Genomic DNA, 24,326 nt, shown 5'->3' with positions numbered 1-24,326 from the left:
TACTGGTGGGCGACCTAGAACTGAAATGTATTCCCGCATTTTACTGGTGGGCGACCTAGAACTGAAATGTATTCCCGCATTCTACTGGTGGGCGACCTAGAACAGAAAGTATTCCCGCATTATACTGGTGGGCGACCTAGAACTTAAAAGTATTCCCGCATTCTACTGGTGGGCGACCTAGAACTGAAATGTATTCCCGCATTTTACTGGTGGGCGACCTAGAACTGAAATGTATTCCCGCATTTTACTGGTGGGCGACCTAGAACTGAAATGTATTCCCGCATTCTACTGGTGGGCGACCTAGAACTGAAATGTATTCCCGCATTTTACTGGTGGGCGACCTAGAACAGAAAGTATTCCCGCATTTTACTGGTGGGCGACCTAGAACTGAAATGTATTCCCGCATTTTACTGGTGGGCGACCTAGAACAGAAAGTATTCCCGCATTATACTGGTGGGCAACCTAGAACTTAAAAGTATTCCCGCATTCTACTGGTGGGCGACCTAGAACTGAAATGTATTCCCGCATTTTACTGGTGGGCGACCTAGAACAGAAAGTATTCCCGCATTTTACTGGTGGGCGACCTAGAACTGAAATGTATTCCCGCATTTTACTGGTGGGCGACCTAGAACAGAAAGTATTCCCGCATTATACTGGTGGGCGACCTAGAACTTAAAAGTATTCCCGCATTCTACTGGTGGGCGACCTAGAACTGAAATGTATTCCCGCATTTTACTGGTGGGCGACCTAGAACTGAAATGTATTCCCGCATTTTACTGGTGGGCGACCTAGAACTGAAATGTATTCCCGCATTCTACTGGTGGGCGACCTAGAACAGAAAGTATTCCCGCATTATACTGGTGGGCGACCTAGAACTGAAATGTATTCCCGCATTTTACTGGTGGGCGACCTAGAACAGAAAGTATTCCCGCATTATACTGGTGGGCAACCTAGAACTTAAAAGTATTCCCGCATTCTACTGGTGGGCGACCTAGAACTGAAATGTATTCCCGCATTTTACTGGTGGGCGACCTAGAACAGAAAGTATTCCCGCATTTTACTGGTGGGCGACCTAGAACTGAAATGTATTCCCGCATTTTACTGGTGGGCGACCTAGAACAGAAAGTATTCCCGCATTATACTGGTGGGCGACCTAGAACTTAAAAGTATTCCCGCATTTTACTGGTGGGCGACCTAGAACTGAAATGTATTCCCGCATTATACTGGTGGGCGACCTAGAACATAAAAGTATTCCCGCATTCTACTGGTGGGCGACCTAGAACTGAAATGTATTCCCGCATTTTACTGGTGGGCGACCTAGAACTGAAATGTATTCCCGCATTTTACTGGTGGGCGACCTAGAACAGAAAGTATTCCCGCATTTTACTGGTGGGCGACCTAGAACTGAAATGTATTCCCGCATTTTACTGGTGGGCGACCTAGAACAGAAAGTATTCCCGCATTATACTGGTGGGCGACCTAGAACTTAAAAGTATTCCCGCATTCTACTGGTGGGCGACCTAGAACTGAAATGTATTCCCGCATTTTACTGGTGGGCGACCTAGAACTGAAATGTATTCCCGCATTTTACTGGTGGGCGACCTAGAACAGAAAGTATTCCCGCATTTTACTGGTGGGCGACCTAGAACTGAAATGTATTCCCGCATTTTACTGGTGGGCGACCTAGAACTGAAATGTATTCCCGCATTTTACTGGTGGGCGACCTAGAACAGAAAGTATTCCCGCATTTTACTGGTGGGCGACCTAGAACTGAAATGTATTCCCGCATTTTACTGGTGGGCGACCTAGAACTGAAATGTATTCCCGCATTCTACTGGTGGGCGACCTAGAACTGAAATGTATTCCCGCATTTTACTGGTGGGCGACCTAGAACTGAAATGTATTCCCGCATTTTACTGGTGGGCGACCTAGAACTGAAAGTAAAATGACAGAAATGTATGCCTCTATTATATGGGCGGGCTCCCAACTTCAATGCTAACTTAGGAGGAAATGCGTCTCCTATGGGTAAACTAAACTTAGGAGGAAATGCGTCTCCTATGGGTAAAAGTAAATTTAGGAGGAAATACGTCTCCTATGGGTAAACTAAACTTAGGAGGAAATGCGTCTCCTATGGGTAAACTAAATTTAGGAGGAAATGCGTCTCCTATGGGTAAAACTAAACTTAGGAGGAAATGCGTCTCCTGTGGGTAAAACTAAACTTAGGAGGAAATGCGTCTCCTATGGGTAAAACTAAACTTAGGAGGAAATGCGTCTCCTATGGGTGAAACTAACTTAGGAAGTGCGTCTCCTATTGGCAGAACTAGACTTAGGAAGTGCGTCTCCTATTGGCAAAGGCGTGGAATGTATTCCCTTGTTATACAGGTGGGCGCCTAAAATATACAATGGACAGACAAGAAAAGTATTCCTTTCGTTATTCAGGTGGACGCCTGGCTTCAACAACAACTTTGAAAATAAAATCCTATTCGAGGGCGGATGAACCCAAAATATCCTATTCGAGGGCGGATGAACCCAAAATATCCTATTCGAGGGCGGATGAACCCAAAATATCCTATTCGAGGGCGGATGAACCCAAAATATCCTGTTCGAGGGCGAATGAACCCAAAATATCCTGTTCGAGGGCGGATGAACCCAAAATATCCTGTTCGAGGGCGGATGAACCCAAAATATCCTATTCGAGGGCGGATGAACCCAAAATATCCTGTTCGAGGGCGGATGAACCCAAAATATCCTGTTCGAGGGCGGATGAACCCAAAATATCCTTATGACTTGAAAATGTCTTACCTCGAATACTTGCTGGGGATAACACTGTTGGGGAATTATTTACTTACCTGTTGGGGGGTAAAATGTTATCAGTTGGGGATAACGCTGTCGAGGATAACACTGTTGGGGGATTCTGATTCTTTCAGAACTAGTGCTTCACTGAGCTCAAGTTTCATCCCTTTGCTGGGGAACAACTTCCTCCATAGAACTTATTATGTTGGGGGCAACACTGGTTCTAAGACCACTTCCCTTGAGACTGGCGTTATCTTTATTCTTTCCCGCATGGGTACCTGACTTCCAGAAAATTTTCTAAGCAGAAGGAAAATTTTCTGCCCCAGTTTGATAATATCCCTTGCGGCATGCATTTCTGGCATCAATGCCATTTCCTTTACCTGTTTCAAATTAAACAAAATTTGTTAGTTTAAAACATAGTGGTTGGTTGTGATACCCCTACTGGGATGGCTTTTCCCTTTCTCCTTCCTTGCTCTGCGTTCCACAGCTTGTTGGGGATGATATTATGTGCTGGGGATAGTCCCTTCCTACTGGGGATATCCGTCTTCTTTTGTGACATAGCTCGGAAGCTGGCATTTCCCCGACCTTTTAGTCCTAGTATGAATTTCCCAAATCATGCTCATTGCTCTCCTTGATTTGCCCACGGGCTTTGGCCTTGAGGTTTATAACTTTGGTTTTGGCAAGGATATCCCTTTTGACACTCGTCAATCCTTTTGTCTATTCCCTTTTGCTGGGGATATTTTCTTGACACTGGCCTCGCGCTTGTTCCTCGCTGACTACACCATTTGGATGCACTAGTCAGATCTCATTTTGTATAATTGGGAAGCTGATGACATATTTTGAAGTCAATTCACACTTATTATGACCAGACAGACTCTATTGGGGAGTTTTTCTATGAAAGGAGAAAGACAAAAGAAACAAAATAAAAGACAAAGGAAACGATGACTCTTTTACAAAAGAAACTATAAATAAAAACCTATCAAACGAAAACACCGACTCTAATGGTCATGACATGCACATGTGGCCTATCCTTTGTTGTCAATCATCTTTCAAGACCTTCAATTGGCAATTCCCCATATGGTTCCTAATCTTATTCGACTTGTAGTGCCCGAAGGGTTTTCACTATCAAGCCTCTCTCATTTTGGTTTTTCTCTCAGCTTTCATCGCCTTATGGTGTCCGTGAAGATTTTCACCGATAAGACTCTCTCATTTGTATCACTTTTCCGCTGGGGATTTGGAGTGTTTCCGGTATGACTCTCTCTGCTGGAGATTAGAGTCCTTTCTGTTGTGGAACAGAGTGTTATGTTCGCCGGTAAGACTCTCATTTGTCTGACTTGGCATCTTTTGCAGACTGATCAGAAGGTCTTTCTTTGGACCGTAATGTGGTTTTTTTTGGATAAGCTTAGAAAGAAAGGGTATTAAAGGCTCAAACAAAATAAATTGGAGGTTTAAAATTACAACATTCGGAACCAATTTTGCTTACCACAAGCGCAACCCTTGCCCCAGTTTCTTGCTTGGGGATTATTTATTAATTTTTTTTAATTTATTACACCATGCATACCATGCACATTATGCACACTATGCACCATATGACCGAGCTGTGAAGCGCCTACGTATCCTCTTTGAGGAATCAGGTCAAACGTAGTTCCCAATTCCTCTTTTTTCATTTGACTTTCTTTTTTTTTGGTTACCATTTTTCTTTTCTTTTCTTTTTCGTTTTTTTTTTCATGTTTTCATGCCATGCTCGCGTTTTCTAGTCGTTTTTACTGATTCCGAACGAGGGGTATGAAAGAAAAATAAGTAAGGCTCAAAAAGGGGTAACGAAGGATAAAGTGTTTAGGTAGCAGAACAAAATGCCTTCGTCATTCCAGTCTTCAAAACATGCCAAATGCAAACAACACAACAAACAATAGATTTATAGTCTCTTCCGACGGTGCTGGGCTTGACAATTATGTTAAACATATGTTTGTTCATTTGTCACTTCTAAAGCACCGTTGGGCGACACTCTCATTCTCTTTTATTATGAACGACCCTCATGCCAATTTAGGCGAATCTTTATTTAACGGTTTTCTTTGTGTTTGCCCCAGTTCCACATGACTCGGGCTCCAAATAATCTCAAACCGTTCTTATTTCCTTTAAATGCTTTGATCACCTTCTCAGGGTTTTATGATTAACTTTTAAGACTAGGCCCAAACTGGGTGCGCATGTCATGTCCCTAGAATCGGCATTGAACAAAAATGATAAAAGGACTAAACAAAAAGATGACTGGAAATAATAAAAGACCGGATTTTGTATTAGACTACCGGTGAAATGGTTTAAATAACAAAACAAACAAAACAATCCAGAACAAAATCCTAAAACAAACTGGACAAGACAACATCCGACTTATAACCCTAATAATCCGAACAACAGAAATGACAACAAAATGAGCCTCCACAAGCTTCTCTCTTGCTGACCAAGGAACGAAACGTCCTCCCACTTTATCAAAATTGGCATTTTAGCCACTGAGCTTTGCATCAATACTGCCGAGACCATTACCAGCTTCAATCTCATCAACCTCCGTCGGCAAGTTCTCGAGGGGGTTCGAGTGCTCCATGTCACTGTTATTAATCACAACCCGCCCTTCTCGGATCATTTTCTCTACTTCCCTTCTCCAACTATGACAGCTCTCAATGTTGTGCCCTATGACATTGGAGTGGTAGGCGCATCGCGCTGCCGGATCAAAGCTCCTTGCAAGTGGATTTGGAGTACATGCGGGGAGTGGTTCAATCGAGCCAGCATGCCTTAGCCTTTCAAACAGACTGGCATAAGATACCCCGATAGGGGTGAGAGCCTTTTCTCGTTTCAGCAACCTCTTCATTCTTGCATGTTGACAGGGCCGGAAACCTGATCCAGATGGCTTTTGGTAGGCTTGTATGGGTGGGTAAGCATTTCGTGGAGTCGGGTACCTGGGAAGTGAGGTATGGCTTTTGAGGTCACGGGGAAAGAAGTGGTGTTGGGGAGCGGAGAAACATTGAAGAGTGATGGAGCTACTCGGATAGCTGGGAAAGCTGCCATAAATGGGTTGGGATGGAGAGTATGGAGAATCTTCCATTATGGTGTTGGGTGCTTGGGAAATGACCGAGTTCAAGAGGCTTGGAGGTGGAGGGGGTGGTGCTTTTCCCGTTATCCATGCCTGATACATGTCTGCCACATGCTGTCTCAGCATTTTCACTTCTTCTACCAACCTGTTGTTCTGTTCGACCAATTGTTGTCGGTCATCAGTACCGATCCACTCGGTTCTGCGGTTCTGAGCCATTGTCCTTTGATTTTGCTTTGCAGGGAGGAGTTACCACAACCAACCACTTTCTATATATGGACACATCAAAGGGAAGCCATCACGTTAGTGTTAGGGCATTGGACAGACAATCATGTATCAGAGATACAATGTACCTAAGCAGTTAGACAATTGTGCCCCCTGAAAATCTTCCACACTCTCTTTTATTTATTTATTATTATATTTTTTTATATATTTTTTTTATTTTGGTGGTGGTCGAATCTTATGGAGATTGCCTACGTATCATGACCCCGCATGAATCAGACCGAGCGTAGTTCGGACCCAATAAAAGATAAACAATGCTAAACATTTTTTTTCAATTTTCATGTTAAAACAAACTGAGTTTCAAAGGTTTGAAGATGACCTACAAGTGGAAAATCAAACAACCCACATATTCTAATTAAAAGATTTACAAATGGCCAATTTCTTTCCCCGTTTGACAAATGCAACCAAACGGTTATTTTTGCAAATGTGGCCCCTTCCAACTTTCACATGAATTTGAGGCCGGGGAGGATTATTTTATGACACTTTACACACTTGTCCATTCTTTTACGAAAATAACCTTTCGACAACTGACAGATACTCTAAGGTTATTTCGGCAAGAACGGTTCAAGACGCGGCCGAAGTTGGCTCGGGTTATTTTGACTAAAAAAAAAATCCAAACGGTATTCACCTGACCGCTGACTCTTTTTTTTCTTTTCAAATTATACTAAAAACCTGATGTTGCAAACACGGCCCTTCAGCGCCTCGGGGACGAAGATTTATAGGGCTGTGTGGGTCAACTTAGACCAAAATCCTAAACAGGACCCAAAAAAAGTGGCTGTTTATGCAAAGTCAGCCTTCCGGCGTCCCTCTCGGGAACATTCGGCTATTTTTGACAAAACAGCATCACCCGACTTATTTATGACTCTTTTTATCATTTTTCGAATTAGAAAAGTCAATATTGCAAACACGGCCTTTCAACGCCTCGGGGACGAAGATTTTTAAGGCTGTGTGGGTCAACTGGTCAAAATCTTAAAAATGACCCAAAGGTGGTTGTTTATGCAAAGTCAGCCTCCCGGCGTCCCTTTCGGGAACATTCGGCTATGTCTTCATAAAACAGCGTCACCCGACTTCTCTATGACAAAATTAAAATTTTGACATGTTTTTTTTTTTTTTGGCTATTTTAGCAAAAGGGAAGGTTGGACACCACTAGACTTATTTATGACAAAATAAAAAATTTTGACACGTTTTTTATTTATTTTTTTGGTTTTTGACTATTTTAGCAAAAAAGGGGGTTGGACCCGATGAGGGTTGCCTACGTATCTCACATCCGGTGAGAATCAAACCCGCGTAGTTCGGGCCTCGCGAATAAGTAAATGAACTAATATATTTTGTTTAATTAGAACTGTGAAAGAACTGCTTCAAAAGAATAAAGGAAGTATATATATATATATATATATATATATATATATATATATATATTTTGATTGATTTCTTTTTGAAAGAAAGACTTGTAAAAATTCCTTTTCTTTTGATTTGAACTTTGAGAATTTCAAAAGTAAAAGGAAGTTTTTTTTTTTTGAATTTCCATTTGTTTTTTTTTCTTATTCTAAAGAAAAAAAAAGAAAATATTTTTGGAATTTTACTTTTGATAAAAGAAATGCTTCTAAAAAATATTTTTTGAATTTTGAATTTTCTTTTCAATTTTAAAAGAAGTATCAAAATATTTTCGGATTTTTTTTTTTATAAAAAAACATTTTTATTATTTTTGTTTTATCAACAATGGAAAATAAAGATATTTATATTATTTTTTGCAAGACATATCTTTTTTGGAATTTTACTTTGAATTTTCTTGGCAAGACAAATACTCTTTGCAACAAATAAAGATATATATATTTTTTGGAAATAAAAAAAAACTTTTCAGATTTATATATATATATATTTGCGACAAATAATGAAAGTTTTTTTTTTATTTTTTTTATTTTTTTGCATTTTCATAAGCAAATAAATAATAAAAAAACCATTTTAAAAATAAGACTCTTTTTCATTTTCATTTTCATTTTCATGGCAAGACAAACTATATATTTTTTTCTATTTTTATTTTTTGAAAAACAAAACAGAACAACGACTCTTTTTTTTCTTTTCTTAGCTTTTAATAAAACAAACTAATAAGACATTTTTTTTTCATTTTCTCAAAATTTCGGCAGAGTTTTGACAGTATTTGGGCATTTGTTTTCTTTTCAAAATAAACAATCAATTCCCTAACCGCTATTTCTTTTTTTTTTCAAAATATTATTCCTGATATTCACAAGTCAGTCAACACACAAGTCCGTATCAAATTAATGCGCAAGTAGTAACAAGTAAGATGCATCAGGATGGTCATTTTCATTTTTGGTGCACCTGTCCTAGACAGACCCAACCCCTGTGTTGAGCCTCCAAAGTCAGATGCACGTGATGCAAACAAACGTTCCTACTAGGGATCCGGCATGTGGCTTTGTTATACTAGGTTCAGAACCTGGGTGTTTGTTCTAGACCTGGCTTACCCAAGCGGACAGCTCGAGCCGAGGGGGGGTAGCGTACCGGGAATACAGAAGCTTCACCGGCTTAGCAACTTGTCCGAACCTCGTTCTAAATTGGGATTTTACACTATACAGAAAAGAAGTCGTACGAAGTACACCCTTCTTCATGATTTAGAAGACTCAGAGAGGAGATGGGTTTCGGCACAGTTTATACACAGTTCACGTAATATCAAAGCGGTAAAAGCAGCATTTAGCACATTAGGCTCAAACATGTAAAAATCAGATAAAACCAAATATAACAATTTATATGAGCTCGAATTTCTAACCCTGAACCACTGGTTCTGGGTTAAGTCCCCAGCAGAGTCGCCAGAGCTGTCACACCTCCTTTTTCCGACCCCGCGAGGGCGTAGGAGTTTTTTCCAATTAAAGGACAATCAAAACGGGATTTATTTATTTATTTCAGAGTCGCCACTTGGGAGATTTAGGGTGTCCCAAGTCACCAATTTTAATCCCGAATCGAGGAAAAGAATGACTCCATATTACAGTATGCGTACCAGAAATCCGGATAAGGAATTCTGTTAACCCGGGAGAAGGTGTTAGGCATTCCCGAGTTCCGTGGTTCTAGCACGGTCGCTCAATTGTCATATTTAGCTTATTTATCTGATTTTAATACAATTATGAACCGGTGTGTCAATCTTAACTTTTTATCACTTTATTATTATTAATATTTTTTTTAAAAAAAAAATAAAAAATAAAAAATTAAAATTGTGAACATCGTTTAAAACATGTCTTTGGATTACGTCACATGAAATGCACCCGCAATCCAGAACACATTTTTATTCAATGTTTTAGGATTTAGATTTGGGTCGCATGAAATGCGCATCCGAGTTTAAGAAGGTAAAATTAATTAAATCGCGCCTAAAGAGTCTAGCGTATCATTATTTTGGGTAGGGCCGTGAAATTTGCTAAAACAGCTCCTCCCTAATTCTAAGCGATTAAATGTACATTTATTGAGGGCCCCGCAATCTATACATTTCATTAAGCGAGGCTCATCTCATTTATTTGGACAAATCTTAAAACGACTACATTTTTCTATAAAAATGAGTCTCTAAAATAAAGAAAGAAAATCCTAATTTATTACTAGCTTTTATTATTTTAAGAAGACATGACATGCTAATTGCTTGATTAATACAAATATTGATGAAAAAGGAATTTCACTCTTAATTTCGAAATTATAAATAAAATAAAAATTCAACAACTAATATTCAAAATAAACAAATATAGCTAGATTAAAACTCAGCATTGTTATTTTTTTTAAAAAAAATTATTGAGATTAATTATTCACAATCATTTGAAACTAGATTTAACCATAATTACTAAAGCTTATTAGAAAGTTTATTAGACTTAAACGTTCTCTTAATCTTGCTTAAGCTCAAGTCATGCCTTAATGCCTAATTTACGATGTTTAATTTAAATTCGTGTCTTAGCTAAATTTAGCTACTTGTTCATGATCAACCTATAATCTTGAAGCCTTCATAACTAGTGAATTAACCTATTTTGCCGAACTGATTTATTACAGACTAACTTATGATATTATTTTCTTATTCCAGTTATTATTTAGTAATTCATGAAATAGCTTAAATACAATCAACAAAAGGAACAAAGAAATAAAAACGAAATTAAAACTTCAAATTTTCATTCTTCATATGTATTCACGCTTCATATTTCGGATTACAATAAACAGCTTTTCAGTTGTGTACCTGATATTGGAAGCAAAAGAAAATGAATATGAGAATCAGCAACAGCAGTAAAATCAGTACAACACAGCAACAATAGCCCAGCAACAGTAACAACCCAGTAACAGACCGGTGGAGTAGTAATCCAAAAAAAAACAAAAGCTTCCAGCTTTTATGAAACAACAAAAGAAAACAGAATATTTTTTTTTTAGTTTTTTTTTTATATTTGAAAGCTTAAATATTTTTCGGAATTTTCTATCTCTTAAATGTTCAGCCCTTTTCTCTCTCTTATTTTCAGATTTGTTTCTCTCTCCCGTTTTTTTTCTGTCTGTGTATTTCTCTATCTGTATTCTTGTTCTTTCTTCTTCAAGACTTCACATATATAACACATCTCATAAACCTTTTAATCAATTAAATCAATACTTTTTCTCTACCTAACCCATTATCTTTCCACTCATCCCCATTACATTAAATAAACATATCACACCACCCCATTATATTTTGTCCTCCATGCTTTATTTAAAATAATGCAAGATTCCCCTTTAATTTAAATCTTGTCCCCCCTTTATATTAAATAATCATATCACAACCCACCCCATTTCATTTTGTCCCCCATGCTTCAAATAAACAATTTCAAAATGTACAATTCCTAAACTACCCCTTCCGACCTTACTGAAATTACCAAACTACCCCTAAACGTACTACAAATTTACCAAACTACCCATCAGCTATAACACATCAATTAATCAAACTTAACCAAAATATAGACAATATGATCAATTTCTAACAATGTTCAAACAACAATATGAACATGGATGAACATCATAACAACAATATCACATGAACACGATTTTAACAACATTTCAACAACAAATCACATGAACACGAATTGAACAACAAAGAACAACTAAAATTTGATTGAACAATATTTTAGCAACAAACAATCCTATTTTCGGATTCAACAACAACAACAATCAAAGTATGAAGATTTCTAAATTCAATCATATTGAACTTAAAATCAACTCTAACAACATTACAACAAACAATTCTTATATTAAACTTAAAACAAGATTATGAGAACAATTCAAGCAATAATCATAAATGGTAAATAAGAAATCAAACTATATAAAATTCGGATTCAAGATCATCCAAACAAAGTATGAACATGAATGAATCTATTTTAAGACAACAAACATGACGGATTAAACGATTAAAACAATATATTCCTTTAATACAACTAAATTCTTTAAACAAATAACAAGATCGACGAAGAAACAATTATGAACTTAAACTTGAACTTAACAATATTAACAATTTCTAACAATACATAAACACATGAAACAAATTGAAGAAATAGTTGATTAAATTTCAATTTGAATCTAACAAACATCAAACTAACAAATACTTACTTAAACAATAATACAAACATGAAATAAACATGAAAACAACTAATTAAACTTCTATTTTGAAATCTGAAAATTAATTTAACAAACAACATGAACACAATAGAAAATTATTTCAAAGATGAACAACGAACAAAACAAGGATTAAATCATTTAACGATTTTGGATCCGGAAAATATCAAACAAAATATGAACAAAAATAAAACTCAAAAACAACTAACCGGAGATGAATCAACGACGAACTTTGATTGTAAACAAATCTGTCCAAGCCTCGACCAAAGCTCGAACGAAGGACGACGAAGACGAAGAAGAAGTAGAAGCAGCGGCGGAGGAAGGAGGAGCAGCGGCAGCGTCGCGGACAGCCATGGCTGCTCGTCGCAGCTGGACACGGGCAGCAGCTGGTCGTCTACTGCTGCTGCGTTCAGCAGCTTATGGAGAAAATGGAGCAGCAGTTCGGGAAGCCATGGACGACGCAGAGGCAGCAAGAAAAAGCAACAAACATGGCGATGGGTTGACGACGAAGACGCAGCCATGGACGAGCCTTTTGAGCTTGACATGGAGAAGATGGGCTTCTTGGTGGTGTGTGCGCTTGTGTCGAAGGAGATTAAGCTGCTGGAGCTTAGCCATGGCAGCCATGGATGTGTGTTTTAGAGTTTGGAGAAGAAAGAAGAAAAGAAGAAGAAGAATGATAGGGGGGGCGGATGACTTAGGTCATTTTTAGGGTTTTCCTTTTATTTTTTGTTTTGTTTTGTGTCTTTGAAATGCAAGATAGGGGTATTGGGTCTTTTGGGTTATGGACTGGGTCGACCCAGTTCGAAATGGACTGGGTCGTAGGGAAGATTGGGCCATTTTTTGGGCCTATGTCTTGAAATTGAAGAAGAGGCCTAATTCCGACTTTCTTTATATTTTCGCTCTCTTTTCTTCTTTTATTTTTTCTAAAACTAAATTATAAAAATACTTAAACTATTATTAAGAACTAAATTAAGTTATAAAAGCGCAAATTAACTCCCAATAACAATTAACGCACAATTAAGTATTAATTAAGCATAAAATTGTATATTTGGACATTAAATGCTAAAAATGCAAACGATGCCTATTTTTGTAATTTTTAATTTTTGTAAAACAATTTTAATTACTAACAATTGTAGAATTAAATACTACATGCAAAATGCGACATATTTTTGTATTTTTTATTAATTTAGCGAATAAACACGCACAGACAAATACAAATAATTCTTCAAAATATCACAAAATATCACAAAATTATACACCAAAGAAAAATCATTTTATTTTTGAATTTTTTTGGGAGTAATTCTCATATAGGGCAAAAATCACGTGCTTACAGCGCCAACCGGGACGCAGTGGAAAACTTGGGAAGTCATTTTTTAGCCCTATTTCGTCCCCCACAGCCACAAAACATAAAAACTTGCTCTACAAAGGAAAACTCTCAAAAACCTAACTCCGCAAGGGTCCCTCCACCATCCAAGGTAAGTTCTAATGGTGATTCTAAGTTAATTTTAATTTCCCAATATCCTGTTAACATGGGTCCCTCCATATCATTAGATATTCGATTTGGGACGCTATTGTTGAGAGGAGAAACCTAGAACTCGAATTCAAGAAGATTGAACCTCAAAAAGGTAATATCTTCACCATCTAGTTGATTCTATCATTGAATAATGATTATAGACTTTACTTCATGAGATATGAGTTGATGGGTTTGATAGAAAAGCATGAACGGTGATAGGTTTGGGTTGTTGATAGGTTATTATTGGTTATGGGTGTTGATTACCTTATAGGTGATAAAGAATAATATTGTTTATAACCATTTGAGACTTTAGAATTTATCTAAGAGCAAGAGAATGGGTTATTGGGTGTAGAAACACCATTAATAAGGGCTATGAAGCTTTATGCCACCGAGTGTTTGATAAAATGCCTAAGTGATTAAAACATGACTATTGTTGCTAATTTGGAATCCCTTTGACTTGTATTGATATAGATTAAAGTTTAAAGGGTTGGCGAATGTTGTATTATGCTCAAGAGCAGGAAGTTAAGGTATGTGAGGCGAACTCTCTATGTTTGGAAATTTTAATGATTCTCCCTACACTACGTTTCTTTTACGACGTATCAATTGTCTCAGAAATATAGTTAAGCCTAGTTCCTTGAATAGTTGTAGGACTTCTATTCTCTAGCTTCATAACTCGTTCATGACTTTCATTCTGAACGTTGTGAGCTCAGTTCGTATTTAATATAGACTTGGGTTTGATGTCCCTAAATCTCAATAGCTTACTCAGCATGTCATAAATAGTTGAAGTTTCAGTGTTCATAATCAGTTCAAAAATACATGTCTCATTTTAGTCTTATTCAGTATTCCATTATTATGTAACTCAGTATGATTCAATATTCTAGTATTATGTAACTCAGTGTGATCTAGTATTCCAGTATCATGTAACTCAACATGATTCAGTATTTTACTATTATGTATTGCATTATGATTCTCAATTCCTAATTTTAAATCCTTGAATGTCGAACACCTGTATTTGAGCTTGAGGCCGCAGTTAATGCTTTATGCATCTTTGGGCCTGAGGCCGCAGTTTATGCTTTATGCATTTTGGACCTGAGGTCGCAGTTATGTATACGTATACCTGGGCCTGAGGCTGCAGTTTGTGCACATATATATATTGGGCCTGAGGCTGCAGTTTAATATTCAGATAAATAGGTTGTTCATCATTCAGAAGAGGGAGTATTCATATCCTTACTACCTTTATCATTTCAGTTATCAGTTATCAGTTCAGTTACCAGCTATCAGTTCAGTTATCAGTTATCAGTTCAGTTATCCATTATTAGTTATCATTTCAGTTTCAGTTTCAGTTTCAATAGTTATCATTTCAGTTATTAATTATCAATTCTCAGTTATCAGCTTAGTTTTAGTTTTAGCATTTTTAATTCTTTCTTTCAGTTGCTTTACATACCAATACAATTCAAATGTACTGACGTCCCTTATTCCCAGGGCCTGCATCTCACAATGCAGGTAATGATTTACAGGTTGACGATTCAGAGCGCTAGGACTCTAGTATCAGCTATTTGGTGATCCCCAGTTCTTTCGGGGCATTATCATTACTTTATATCCTTTCAGTATTCGTAGATAGTTAGTATTTTCAGTACTTCAATAGAGGCTTCATAGACTAGAGTAACAGTTAAACAAAGTCACGGGCTTTTCATATTAAGCTATGTTGGCTACAAATACGTTTCAGAATTGTATTAGTATTTTCACACTTTAATTTATATAATCCAGACTTTCAGTATATCAGCATGTGTTAGTTTATCATCTGCATTTAGTATGTTATGATACCACATGTTGATTCAGCTAGCCAGTTGGTTCACTCGGTCACATGTAGTCTGGCACCGAGTGTCGGGTTACGTCTAGGCCCAGGTTCGGGGCGTGACACTTATGGCTACTCCACCAAATTTTGAAGAAGGTCAATCTACATACCGACCACCCAGGTTCAATGGACAATACTATTGGTGGTGGAAAATAAGAATGCATGATTTCATCATGGTTGAGGATTCTGAGTTATAGGATATCATATGCGATGGCCTTTATGTTCCAACAAAGGTACTGGAAGAACTTCCATTTTCAATGGAAAAAAACCAGTAAAGAATACATTGATGTAGACAAAAAGGCAGTAGAGAAGAATTTTCGTGCCAAGAAGATTCTAGTATGTGGAATAGGACCTGAAGAATACAATAGAATCTCTGCATGCAACACTGCCAAGGAGATATGGGAAGCTTTGCAAACAACTCATGAGGGACCTACCCAAGTGAAACATTCTAAGGTCGATATGCTCACTACCGAGTATGAACTCTTCAGGATGAAGGATGATGAATCTATTCAAGATATGCACACAAGATTCACTTCCATCATAAATGAGTTACACTCACTTGGCGAAACCATTCCTAGAAATAAGCTAGTGAGGAAAATCCTTAGTACTCTGCCTAGCCCATGGGAAAGCAAGGTGAATGCTATTACTGAATCAAAGGATTTGCAGGAGCTGACCACAGAAGAGCTTATTGGAAATCTGAACACCTACGAGATGAAGAAGAAGAAGATAGACAGTGAAAGAAGAGAACCAAAGAAATAAAAGAACCTGGTACTCAAAGCTAATAGCAATGACTCAAGTGATGAAGACATTGACATAGCTTACTTGACCAAAAGGTTTCAGAAGATGGTCAGAAGAAATGGAGAAATACTAAAATTGGGCAGCTCTAGCAACTAAAAAACTATGATCTCTGTCATAAGTGTGGAAAGACTGGACACTTCATCAGAGACTTTCCTCTCTTGAAGCAATAATTCTCCAAGAACAACCCTAAAAAGGCAGTTAAGAGTAACCCGGTTCCTTTCAAGGACTTCAAACGGAAAAGATCTACTGACAATATGATGAAACAGGCTCTTGCAGCATGGGGAGATTCCTCTGGTGAGTCTGAAGATGAAACTAATGCTGGTGATAGTTCCATGATGGCAGTTGAAGGCGAGAAAAATGGATATGGCACAACCTTTGCTTTGATGGCCCAATCAGATGATGATGAAGACGATGACAACACGGAGGTAAATTTTAGGGATGTTCAGAGAAATCTTAAATCCTACTCTCCTAAGAAACTCATGTCTTTAGCTAGTGTATTGATTGATGCCTATCATAGTTTTGTAGAGGATAGGGATTCTTTGACCATAGAACTAGGAGAAGCTGAAAAAACTAGAGATGACTTAGTGATTGTAATTATTGACCATAAGGAAACCATTGAAAAACTCAAAAAAGAAAGAAGTGATTTCATGACAGTAATTGTAGACCTAAGGGAATCAATAGAGAGACCATGGACTAAATCAAAACCTGGAAATTCTGGAAAAGGAAAAGAGATAGCTAGTGTGGAATACATTAGGCTTGAAACTGAGTTGAAAGTTGCGAGAACTAGGATATGTGCTGAAATTGAAAAAAAAACAAGAACCTCCAAACTGATCTGGAAAGAGTAAAAAAATGATCTTGAAAAGTTCTTAAAGTGGACCGGGTACTCAGAAGCCAACACTGCCTTGCACACTAATAATGGTGAAAACAGACAGGGAATAGGGTTCTAAAGGGAGAAAACCCCTTAAAACCCTCATAGCAAGTACGTCACTGTCTCTGATAACTGGCCTTGTACCCAATGTGGGAACAATGGGCACTTCAAAGAAAATTGCCTGGCCAGGGATCAATCTGTTCAGAAAAACAACATGTTTGCTGAAAAGATAACTACAAAGGAGGGACCAGGTTCTACTCATAAAAAATGCACATTACCTGCATGGACTAAGTGAGCTCTTATTCATCCTCTTGCCTACTACAAGGGACCCAAACTTGCTTGGGTTCCTAAAACTAACTCTTAATCTCCTTGTGCAGGGAACAGTAACAGGAAGCGGTCAATAATGGTTCATGGATAGTGGGTGATCAAAGCATATAACTGGGAACACCATGGATTTTCTTTCACTAAAAGCCATGCAAAGAGGGAGTGTATCCTTTGGCAATGGGAAAAAGGGGTACATTCTTGGAGTTGGAAAAGTCGGGAAGTCACTCACTCATTCTATTGAAAATGTGTACTATGTCAATGGCCTTAAGTACAGTCTCCTGAGTGTCTCCCAAATCTGTGATAAAGGAAACAAGGTGGAATTCTTGTCCAAAATATGTACAGTCACTGATCTGGTAACTGGTGAAGTGGTACTTTTGGCCAAAAGATACAAGAACATCTATGTTACTGATTTCGAGTCCTTACAAAGTGGTGATCTGAGTTGTCTGAAAGTTGTTGATGAGGATGCAGAACTATGGCACAGAATACTGGGCCATGCAAGTTTTTCTCTTTTGAACAAACTAATTTAGAAGGACCTGGTCCATGGTCTGCCCATGTCAAAATTTAAGGTGCAAAAGTTCTATGATGCCTGTGCTAGAGGAAAACATGTGAAGTCCTCCTTTAAGTCTATAAGGGATGTGAGCACCTCAAAACCACTAGAGCTTCTGCATATGGATCTATGTAGTCATATGAGAGTGCAAAGCAGAGGAGGAAAAAGATAAAATTTTGTGATAGTGGATGACTACTCCAGATTCACATGGACTTTGTTTCTCAGAACTAAAGATGAAACCGTTGAAGTGTTTGTGGATTTTGTGTAGAAAATCCAGGTGAAGATGGAGTCTAGAGTCGCATGGATTAGATCAGATCATGGGACAGAATTTGACAATGTCAAATTTGATGAGTTCTGCAATGAAAATGGCATCACTCACAACTTCTCAGCTCCCAAAACTCCCCGGCAAAATAGAGTAGTAGAAAGGAAGAACAGAACTTTGGAAGATATGGCAAGAACAATGGTAATCGATAGTGGAATTGCAAAGAACTTCTAGGCTGAAGTTGTCAACACTGCCTATTACTTGGTGAACAGGTGCATGATCAGATCACTTCTGAACAAAACCCCATATGAATTGTTGAATGGAAGGAAGCCCAAGCTGACTTACCTACATTTGGGTGCAAATGCTATGTTCTTAACAATGGAAAGGATCAGCTTGGTAAATTCGATGCCAAGAGTGATGAAGGAATCTTTCTGGGCTACTCTTCTTAAAGTAAGGCTTACAAGATATATAATAAGCGAACTCAATGTATTGAGGAAAATGTTCATATTATTTTTGATGAGTCTTACTCATCTCGTGAGAAGAGTGCTGAAGAAGATCAAGATGGAGAACCCTTACTAGTTCCTAGTGAAGTCATTGACATGAAAAACGGAAAGGCAGATATGATGAGTCAAGTAAAAGAGCTGAGTGAAGACAGTACTCCCTCATCTCCAATGGAACCAAGTACTTCAATTACAACCACTAGAGCTGAAGAAAGAGTGGTTGATGCGGTTCAGGGAACTCCATTAGTACCTAAGAGAGGAATGCAGGAAAATCAGCCAAACGCACCAACATCCTCTCAAAATGAACCTCAGACTTCTAACTGGAGACACCAAAGCTCTCATCCGATGGACAACATTATTACTCCTTTAGATTCCGGAGTACAAACCAGGTCAAGAGCCAGAAATTCACTTGCCTTCTCAGCTTTTCTCTCCTAGATAGAACCCAAGAATATCAAGGAAGCCTTGAAAGATACAAATTGGATTACAGCCATGCAAGACAAGTTACATCAGTTTGAAAGGAATAATGCTTGGCACCTAGTACCCAGACCCTCATATCGAACCATTATTGGAACCAGGTGGGTATTTAGAAACAAGCTTGGTGAATGGAATTACCACAAGGAACAAGGCCAGGCTAGTGGTTCAAGGCTACAATCAGGAGGAAGGGATTGACTATGATGAAACATTTGCTCCGGTCGCTCGCATGGAAGCTATTAGAATTTTAATCGTTTTTGTATCTTATATGGAATTCACATTGTTCCAAATGGATGTCAAAAGTGCATTTTTGAATAGACTTCTTAAGGAAGAAGTCTATGTGAAGAAACCTCCAGGGTTTGAATGGCATAAACACCCTAAATATGTGTTTAAACTGGATAAAGCATTGTACGGGCTGAAGCAGGCTCCTCGGGCTTGGTATGAAAGGCTGTCAAAGTTCCTCTTGGAAAATGGCTTTAAGAGAGGAAAAATTGACAACTCTCTGTTCTTAAATAAACGGGGAAGGAACCTGCTCATTGTTCAGGTCTATGTCGATGATATCTGTCACACCTCCTTTTTGCGCGCCCTTCCCGGAGGGTAAGATGCGCGAGGGAGTTTTTCCAATTTAAGTGACAATATTCGAAATGAGATTATTTATTTAATTCAGAGTCGCCACTTGGGAAAGGTTTGGCTTTTGGTGTCCCAAGTCACCGGTTTATCTTGAATCCCAAATCGAGGAAATTTTCGACTTTTCCAAATGAAGTCTGCGAACCAGAAATTCTAAGTAAGGAATTCTGTTGACCCGAGGGAAGGTGTTAGGCACCCTCGAATCCCGTGGTTCTAGCACGGTCGCTTAAATTGTTATAATGGCTAAATATCTGATTTAAATACATGTTGTGACTTATGTGCTTTTATTAAGTTTAAACCGCTTTTATTATTATCATTTATTTTTATAGAATTGCAACGTCGTGAAAATGCATCTTGAACCACGTCACAATCAATGCACCCGTAGTTGTTAACACATTTCGACTCCGTTGAGATTTGGATTCGAGTCACATCAATGTGCACCCAAGTTTAAGAGTGTAATTTATTAAGGGCACCTAAGGGGGTCTAGCGCGTTATTATTTGTAGAAGGCCATGAAATTTATTAAATGGCCTATCCTGAATTCTAGATAATTATCATGGTTATTTATTGAGGGCCCCGCGATTTACATCTCATTTGGCTCGTCTCGTCTCATTATTTTAGAAGGAACATCCTAAAGCGACTACATTTCTAATGTGTTTATCTCTTAAAAATAGAAGAAAAGATGCGTGCTATTTTAACTATGTGTTTGGCCAAATCCAGATTTTAGCTAATCGCCCGATTAATTATTTACGGAATGAAGAAACATTGTACCTCATGAAAACATGCTTTGAACTTGATAAGAGAAATGTATATGAGATTGGTGAAATGCTACGACTGTTACAAGAGCTCCCTAACTTCAACTTATTCAGACAAGATTAATTAAAATTGCTTATTAGGAAATGCGACTAATGACATTTGAAACTCATCCTATAAACTGCTTCATGAAAACTGAAACTCAAGAGTTTGAAACTGTATTGTCTTTAGCTAGATCTAAACAATTATTTGTCCTTACATATTCGAAACATGCTGAAAGAGCGAGTTTGAGTTAGCAATTGTATTAAATGGCTGCATATTTCACGGATTGTATTTACATCTTGTGTACTCCTAAACGAATAAAATGTCACAGTTTCCAATTGGCATAAGCTTTAATTAAGTACAACCTTACTAATCTGTCTCCATTAGGCTAACAGACCAAGAAACTGCATATCTTAACAACATTGAAAAAAAATTCGTAAGCAATACAACAGGTGATTATAACTCCTTCAGATCTTTTGATTCATGCTTTCATTGTTACATCAAATGCGAGTCTTAGTATGTACCTGGATATTGGATACAACAGAAGAAGCGAGGGGTCATTAGGGCAATAGAAGCGATACCAAACAGCAGCAGTAACAGCAGGTACCAATAGAACAGAAATCCCAGTGCAAGAGGCCAATAAGCCAATGGAGAAAAGGCAGAATGAGACAAATTCCCAATAGTATGGAGTCGGAGAATCAGGCAATCCAATTCCAGGAGAAGCAAACCACACAAATCCAAACAATAGACTTAAACTGACACTTGAAGGAAAACAGGACTAACTTGGACAGTTTGAACAAAATGAGAATTGAACAAACAGTAAGAAGAAGACAATTCCTGATTTTGTGATATCCCTTTCCCTATCTCCTTTCTTTTCAAGTTCTAATGTTAGTCCTCAATTTGAAGTCTATTTGGGTTATCAAAGAGAAATCTTTTCTAGTTTCTGTTTTCAGAATTTGAAACTCTCAGATGTTCCCTCTCAGTGTCTCTCTCTATTTCTGTATGCTTTTTTCTGTGTATCTCTATCAGCTCTCTCTTTCAAAACTCCTCACAGTGTCTGTATTTTTCTTTCTCTATTTTTTTCAGATCCTTTTTATCTCTGTATGTCCTCCCTTTTATAAGCCTTCATATTACCCCTTTTACAACCTGATAGATTATCACCAATACCCCTCCCATGTGCCTTCCATTTTCAATTCCAACTTTAGCTAATTAAGTATTAAACCCCATCAACATTCCCTGGCAGATTTAACTTTTAAAAGGTTTAATACTTCTTTAAACTAAAGCAAAGTATGGGCAGTAGAATGTATCTGACAGCATATGCTGTCAAACCATTTTTTAAAATCAAAAGCCTTTTTATGCAGGGAAACAGGCTGTGCACAAGGCACATGAGGTGCACCAATGCACATGCTGTGCACGAGTGCTCATCCCTTTTACATTACTGATCCAAATCAACAGCTATAAGTAAACAAAACTGGTTCTTAATTGATTCAACAAATGCTTAGCAGAAGTAAGTCGATTTGTTATTGTTCGGACAGTTGAAACTAATTGACGACACATGTCGACTCGACTATATTAGCATTAACATACTCAATCGTAGCCAAAAATCAGACATTTAAACAGTATCGATACATGGTTCGAATTATACTGACTAAGCAGAAATGCACTCGAGGAGTCAACTAGTCAGTACAAATTTGGAATACAACCAATACACATGTCTTATAAGAATAGGAGGGGTTCAAACAAACACAGTGGTTCAGGCAAAGTGGACAAACAGAAGTTGGTAAAATTAAAACAAATATGAACATACTTTTAAAAACAAATCACACGGACTAAAACAAAAATAAAGAAAAGAAAACAAGACTCACCTCAAATCTTTGAAAAATCAAAACCTTGACTCGGATTTGGGCAGACCTTTCTTAAGGCTGAATGGACTTTAATCGAAGTGTTTCTCAGATGAGAAACACTTTGGTTAAAGTTCATTAGACCTTAATCTCTTTGGTTGAACCGGTATGAACCAGTGACGAAGAACTACAAAAATTTCCAAAACTCAGATCCGGGATTCATGCTTCCCTGGTCAGATTCGGACCAAACCAAGTATGGTTTGGTCACGAGGGGGGTCTGGAGAGTGTCTGGTGTGAAGCTGGGGTTAAACTGTGTAGATCGAGTTTTGACTCGAATCTTCAAATGAAGATTCGAGAAGGTGAGGAGGGATTCGAACTATATGGTTAACAGATCCATGTTCAGGATGGCAAGGGGGTTCTAGGGTGTTAAGGGGAAGGTCACCGGCGTCCATGCCGCCGGCTTTCATGGCGAAAGTATACAGGGGCGGCTAGGGTTTAGGGGTCTGGTCTGTGGAGACGAAGGCTGGGGTATTGGATAGGGGGCAGGGTAAGGTTATGAACTTATATAGTTAGTGGGTGGACGGATCTCGACCGTTAGATCAATTTAGATCTACGGTCTGGATCTGATGGTTAAGTGGAACGGTGTCGTTTCAAGTGTTGAGGGTTTGGGTTCGGTCCGGGTGTAAACGGGTCGGGTTCCTCAGTGGGTTGTGGGGAAGTGATCTTGGCCGTTGATCAATCTGAGATCAACGGCCCAGATCACACTGGACTAAAACGTCGTCGTTTGGACGTCCTGGGTATCAGGTGGTGTTGGACCGGGCAGGCCTGGGTTTTGGGCTGTTTGTTTGGGCCAATTTTAACAAATTGGCCCAAGTCCGGAAGGGAAGGGACCTTTTCTTATTATTATTTTTTTCTTTTTCTTTTATTATAAAAATACAAAAATAAGTAAAATCAAATTAAAAATAAACACCTAGTACAATTATTTGCACACACATTAAAATAATTTAAAACAGGTAAAATTAAACAAAACAAAATCACGGACAAAGATGCTTGTTTATGCTTTTTTTTTAACGACCGGATTACGGTTCGAATTACGCCTGACACACATTTTGTATTTTAAATAAATAACTAAGAAAAAATAAAAATGGGCAAAAGTCACAAATAAATCAACAAAGTGCCGCACAGAAATCTGAAAATTGTACAGCAGGGCCAATTATTATTTTTTATTTCTTTTTGGAGCGATTGTCGTGCGAAACAAAAATCACGTGCTCACAATATCATCTTGGGGGAAACAACTGATTCTCTGTGTGAAGAATTTGCAAAACTCATGGGAAGTGAATTTGAAATGAGCATGATGGGGGAACTAAACTTCTTCTTAGGTCTTCAAGTAAAACAGTCCCCAAAGGGTATATCCATCTGTCAACAAAAATACATCAAGGAGCTCTTGAAGAGGTTTGACATGGAAGCATCAAAAGTGATAGACACTCCCACTGCTACAGGCACTCGACTGGACATGGATGAAATTGGATCTCCTGTGAATCAAACCATGTATAGAGGCATCATTGGATCGCTCCTCTATCTCACAGCCAACAGACCTGATATTGTCTTTAGTGTGGGGCTATGCGCAAGATTTCAATCAAATCCCAAGGAGTCTCATTTGAAGGCTGCCAAAAGAATACTAATATATCTCAAAGGAACACAGGACCTAGTAATGTATTATCCCTCAAGTGACAGTTTTAATCTCATTGGTTATGCTGATGCAGACTATGCAGGTTATCTTGTCGATAGGAAAAGCACTTCTGGAATGACTCACTTCTTAGGATCATGTCTTATCTCTTGGGGCACAAGGAAATAAAATTCAGTGGCTCTTTCAACAGCTGAAGCAGAATATGTAGCTGCAGCTTCCTGATCTGCTCAACTTTTATGGATTAAGTAGCAACTAGAGGACTTTGGGGTACTCACTAAGAGTGTGCCCCTTCTATGTGACAACACCAGTGCACTCAACATGGCCAAAAATCCAGTTCAACAGAAAAGGACAAAGCATATTGATGTGAGGCATCACTTTCTAAGGGACAACGTGGAGAAAGGGCTGATATGTATGAAGTTCTACAGCACAGAAGACCAAATTGCAGACATTTTCACCAAGGCATTTAGTAGGGAACAATT

At 38.2% G+C, this 24,326-nt stretch overlaps 2 protein-coding genes across 2 annotated transcripts; both read left to right on the top strand.

Annotated features, from left to right (window-relative positions):
- The first annotated feature begins 17,244 nt into the window (after nucleotides 1-17,244).
- LOC138883990 (uncharacterized) lies at nucleotides 17,245-19,500 on the top strand. The gene is made up of 4 exons (XM_070164721.1): nucleotides 17,245-17,309; nucleotides 18,201-18,378; nucleotides 18,471-18,817; nucleotides 19,047-19,500. The coding sequence occupies exons 1-4, from the start codon at nucleotides 17,245-17,247 to the stop codon at nucleotides 19,498-19,500; spliced, it is 1,044 nt and encodes a 347-aa protein (XP_070020822.1).
- Nucleotides 19,501-23,487: 3,987 nt separating this feature from the next.
- Nucleotides 23,488-24,015, top strand: LOC138883989 (uncharacterized mitochondrial protein AtMg00810-like). The gene has a single exon (XM_070164720.1). The coding sequence runs from the start codon at nucleotides 23,488-23,490 to the stop codon at nucleotides 24,013-24,015; it is 528 nt and encodes a 175-aa protein (XP_070020821.1).
- The last annotated feature ends 311 nt before the right edge of the window (nucleotides 24,016-24,326 follow it).

Source organism: Nicotiana sylvestris, chromosome 12 (assembly GCF_000393655.2).
Source record: "Nicotiana sylvestris chromosome 12, ASM39365v2, whole genome shotgun sequence".
Lineage (NCBI taxonomy): Eukaryota > Viridiplantae > Streptophyta > Magnoliopsida > Solanales > Solanaceae > Nicotiana > Nicotiana sylvestris.
The sequence above is the reverse complement of the archived record's forward strand: the minus strand, read 5'-3'. Positions and strand labels throughout refer to the sequence as shown.

Excerpts from the sequence above, each read along its gene's own strand:
- LOC138883990 (XM_070164721.1), top strand. The coding sequence starts at position 17,245 with ATGGATTTTCTTTCACTAAAAGCCATGCAAAGAGGGAGTGTATCCTTT. Across the intron at positions 17,310-18,200 it reads TTTGGCAATGGGAAAAAGGG|GTGCATGATCAGATCACTTC; the intron begins GTACATTCTTGG and ends CTTGGTGAACAG. Across the intron at positions 18,818-19,046 it reads GATTCCGGAGTACAAACCAG|GAACAAGGCCAGGCTAGTGG; the intron begins GTCAAGAGCCAG and ends AATTACCACAAG.
- LOC138883989 (XM_070164720.1), top strand. The coding sequence starts at position 23,488 with ATGGGAAGTGAATTTGAAATGAGCATGATGGGGGAACTAAACTTCTTC.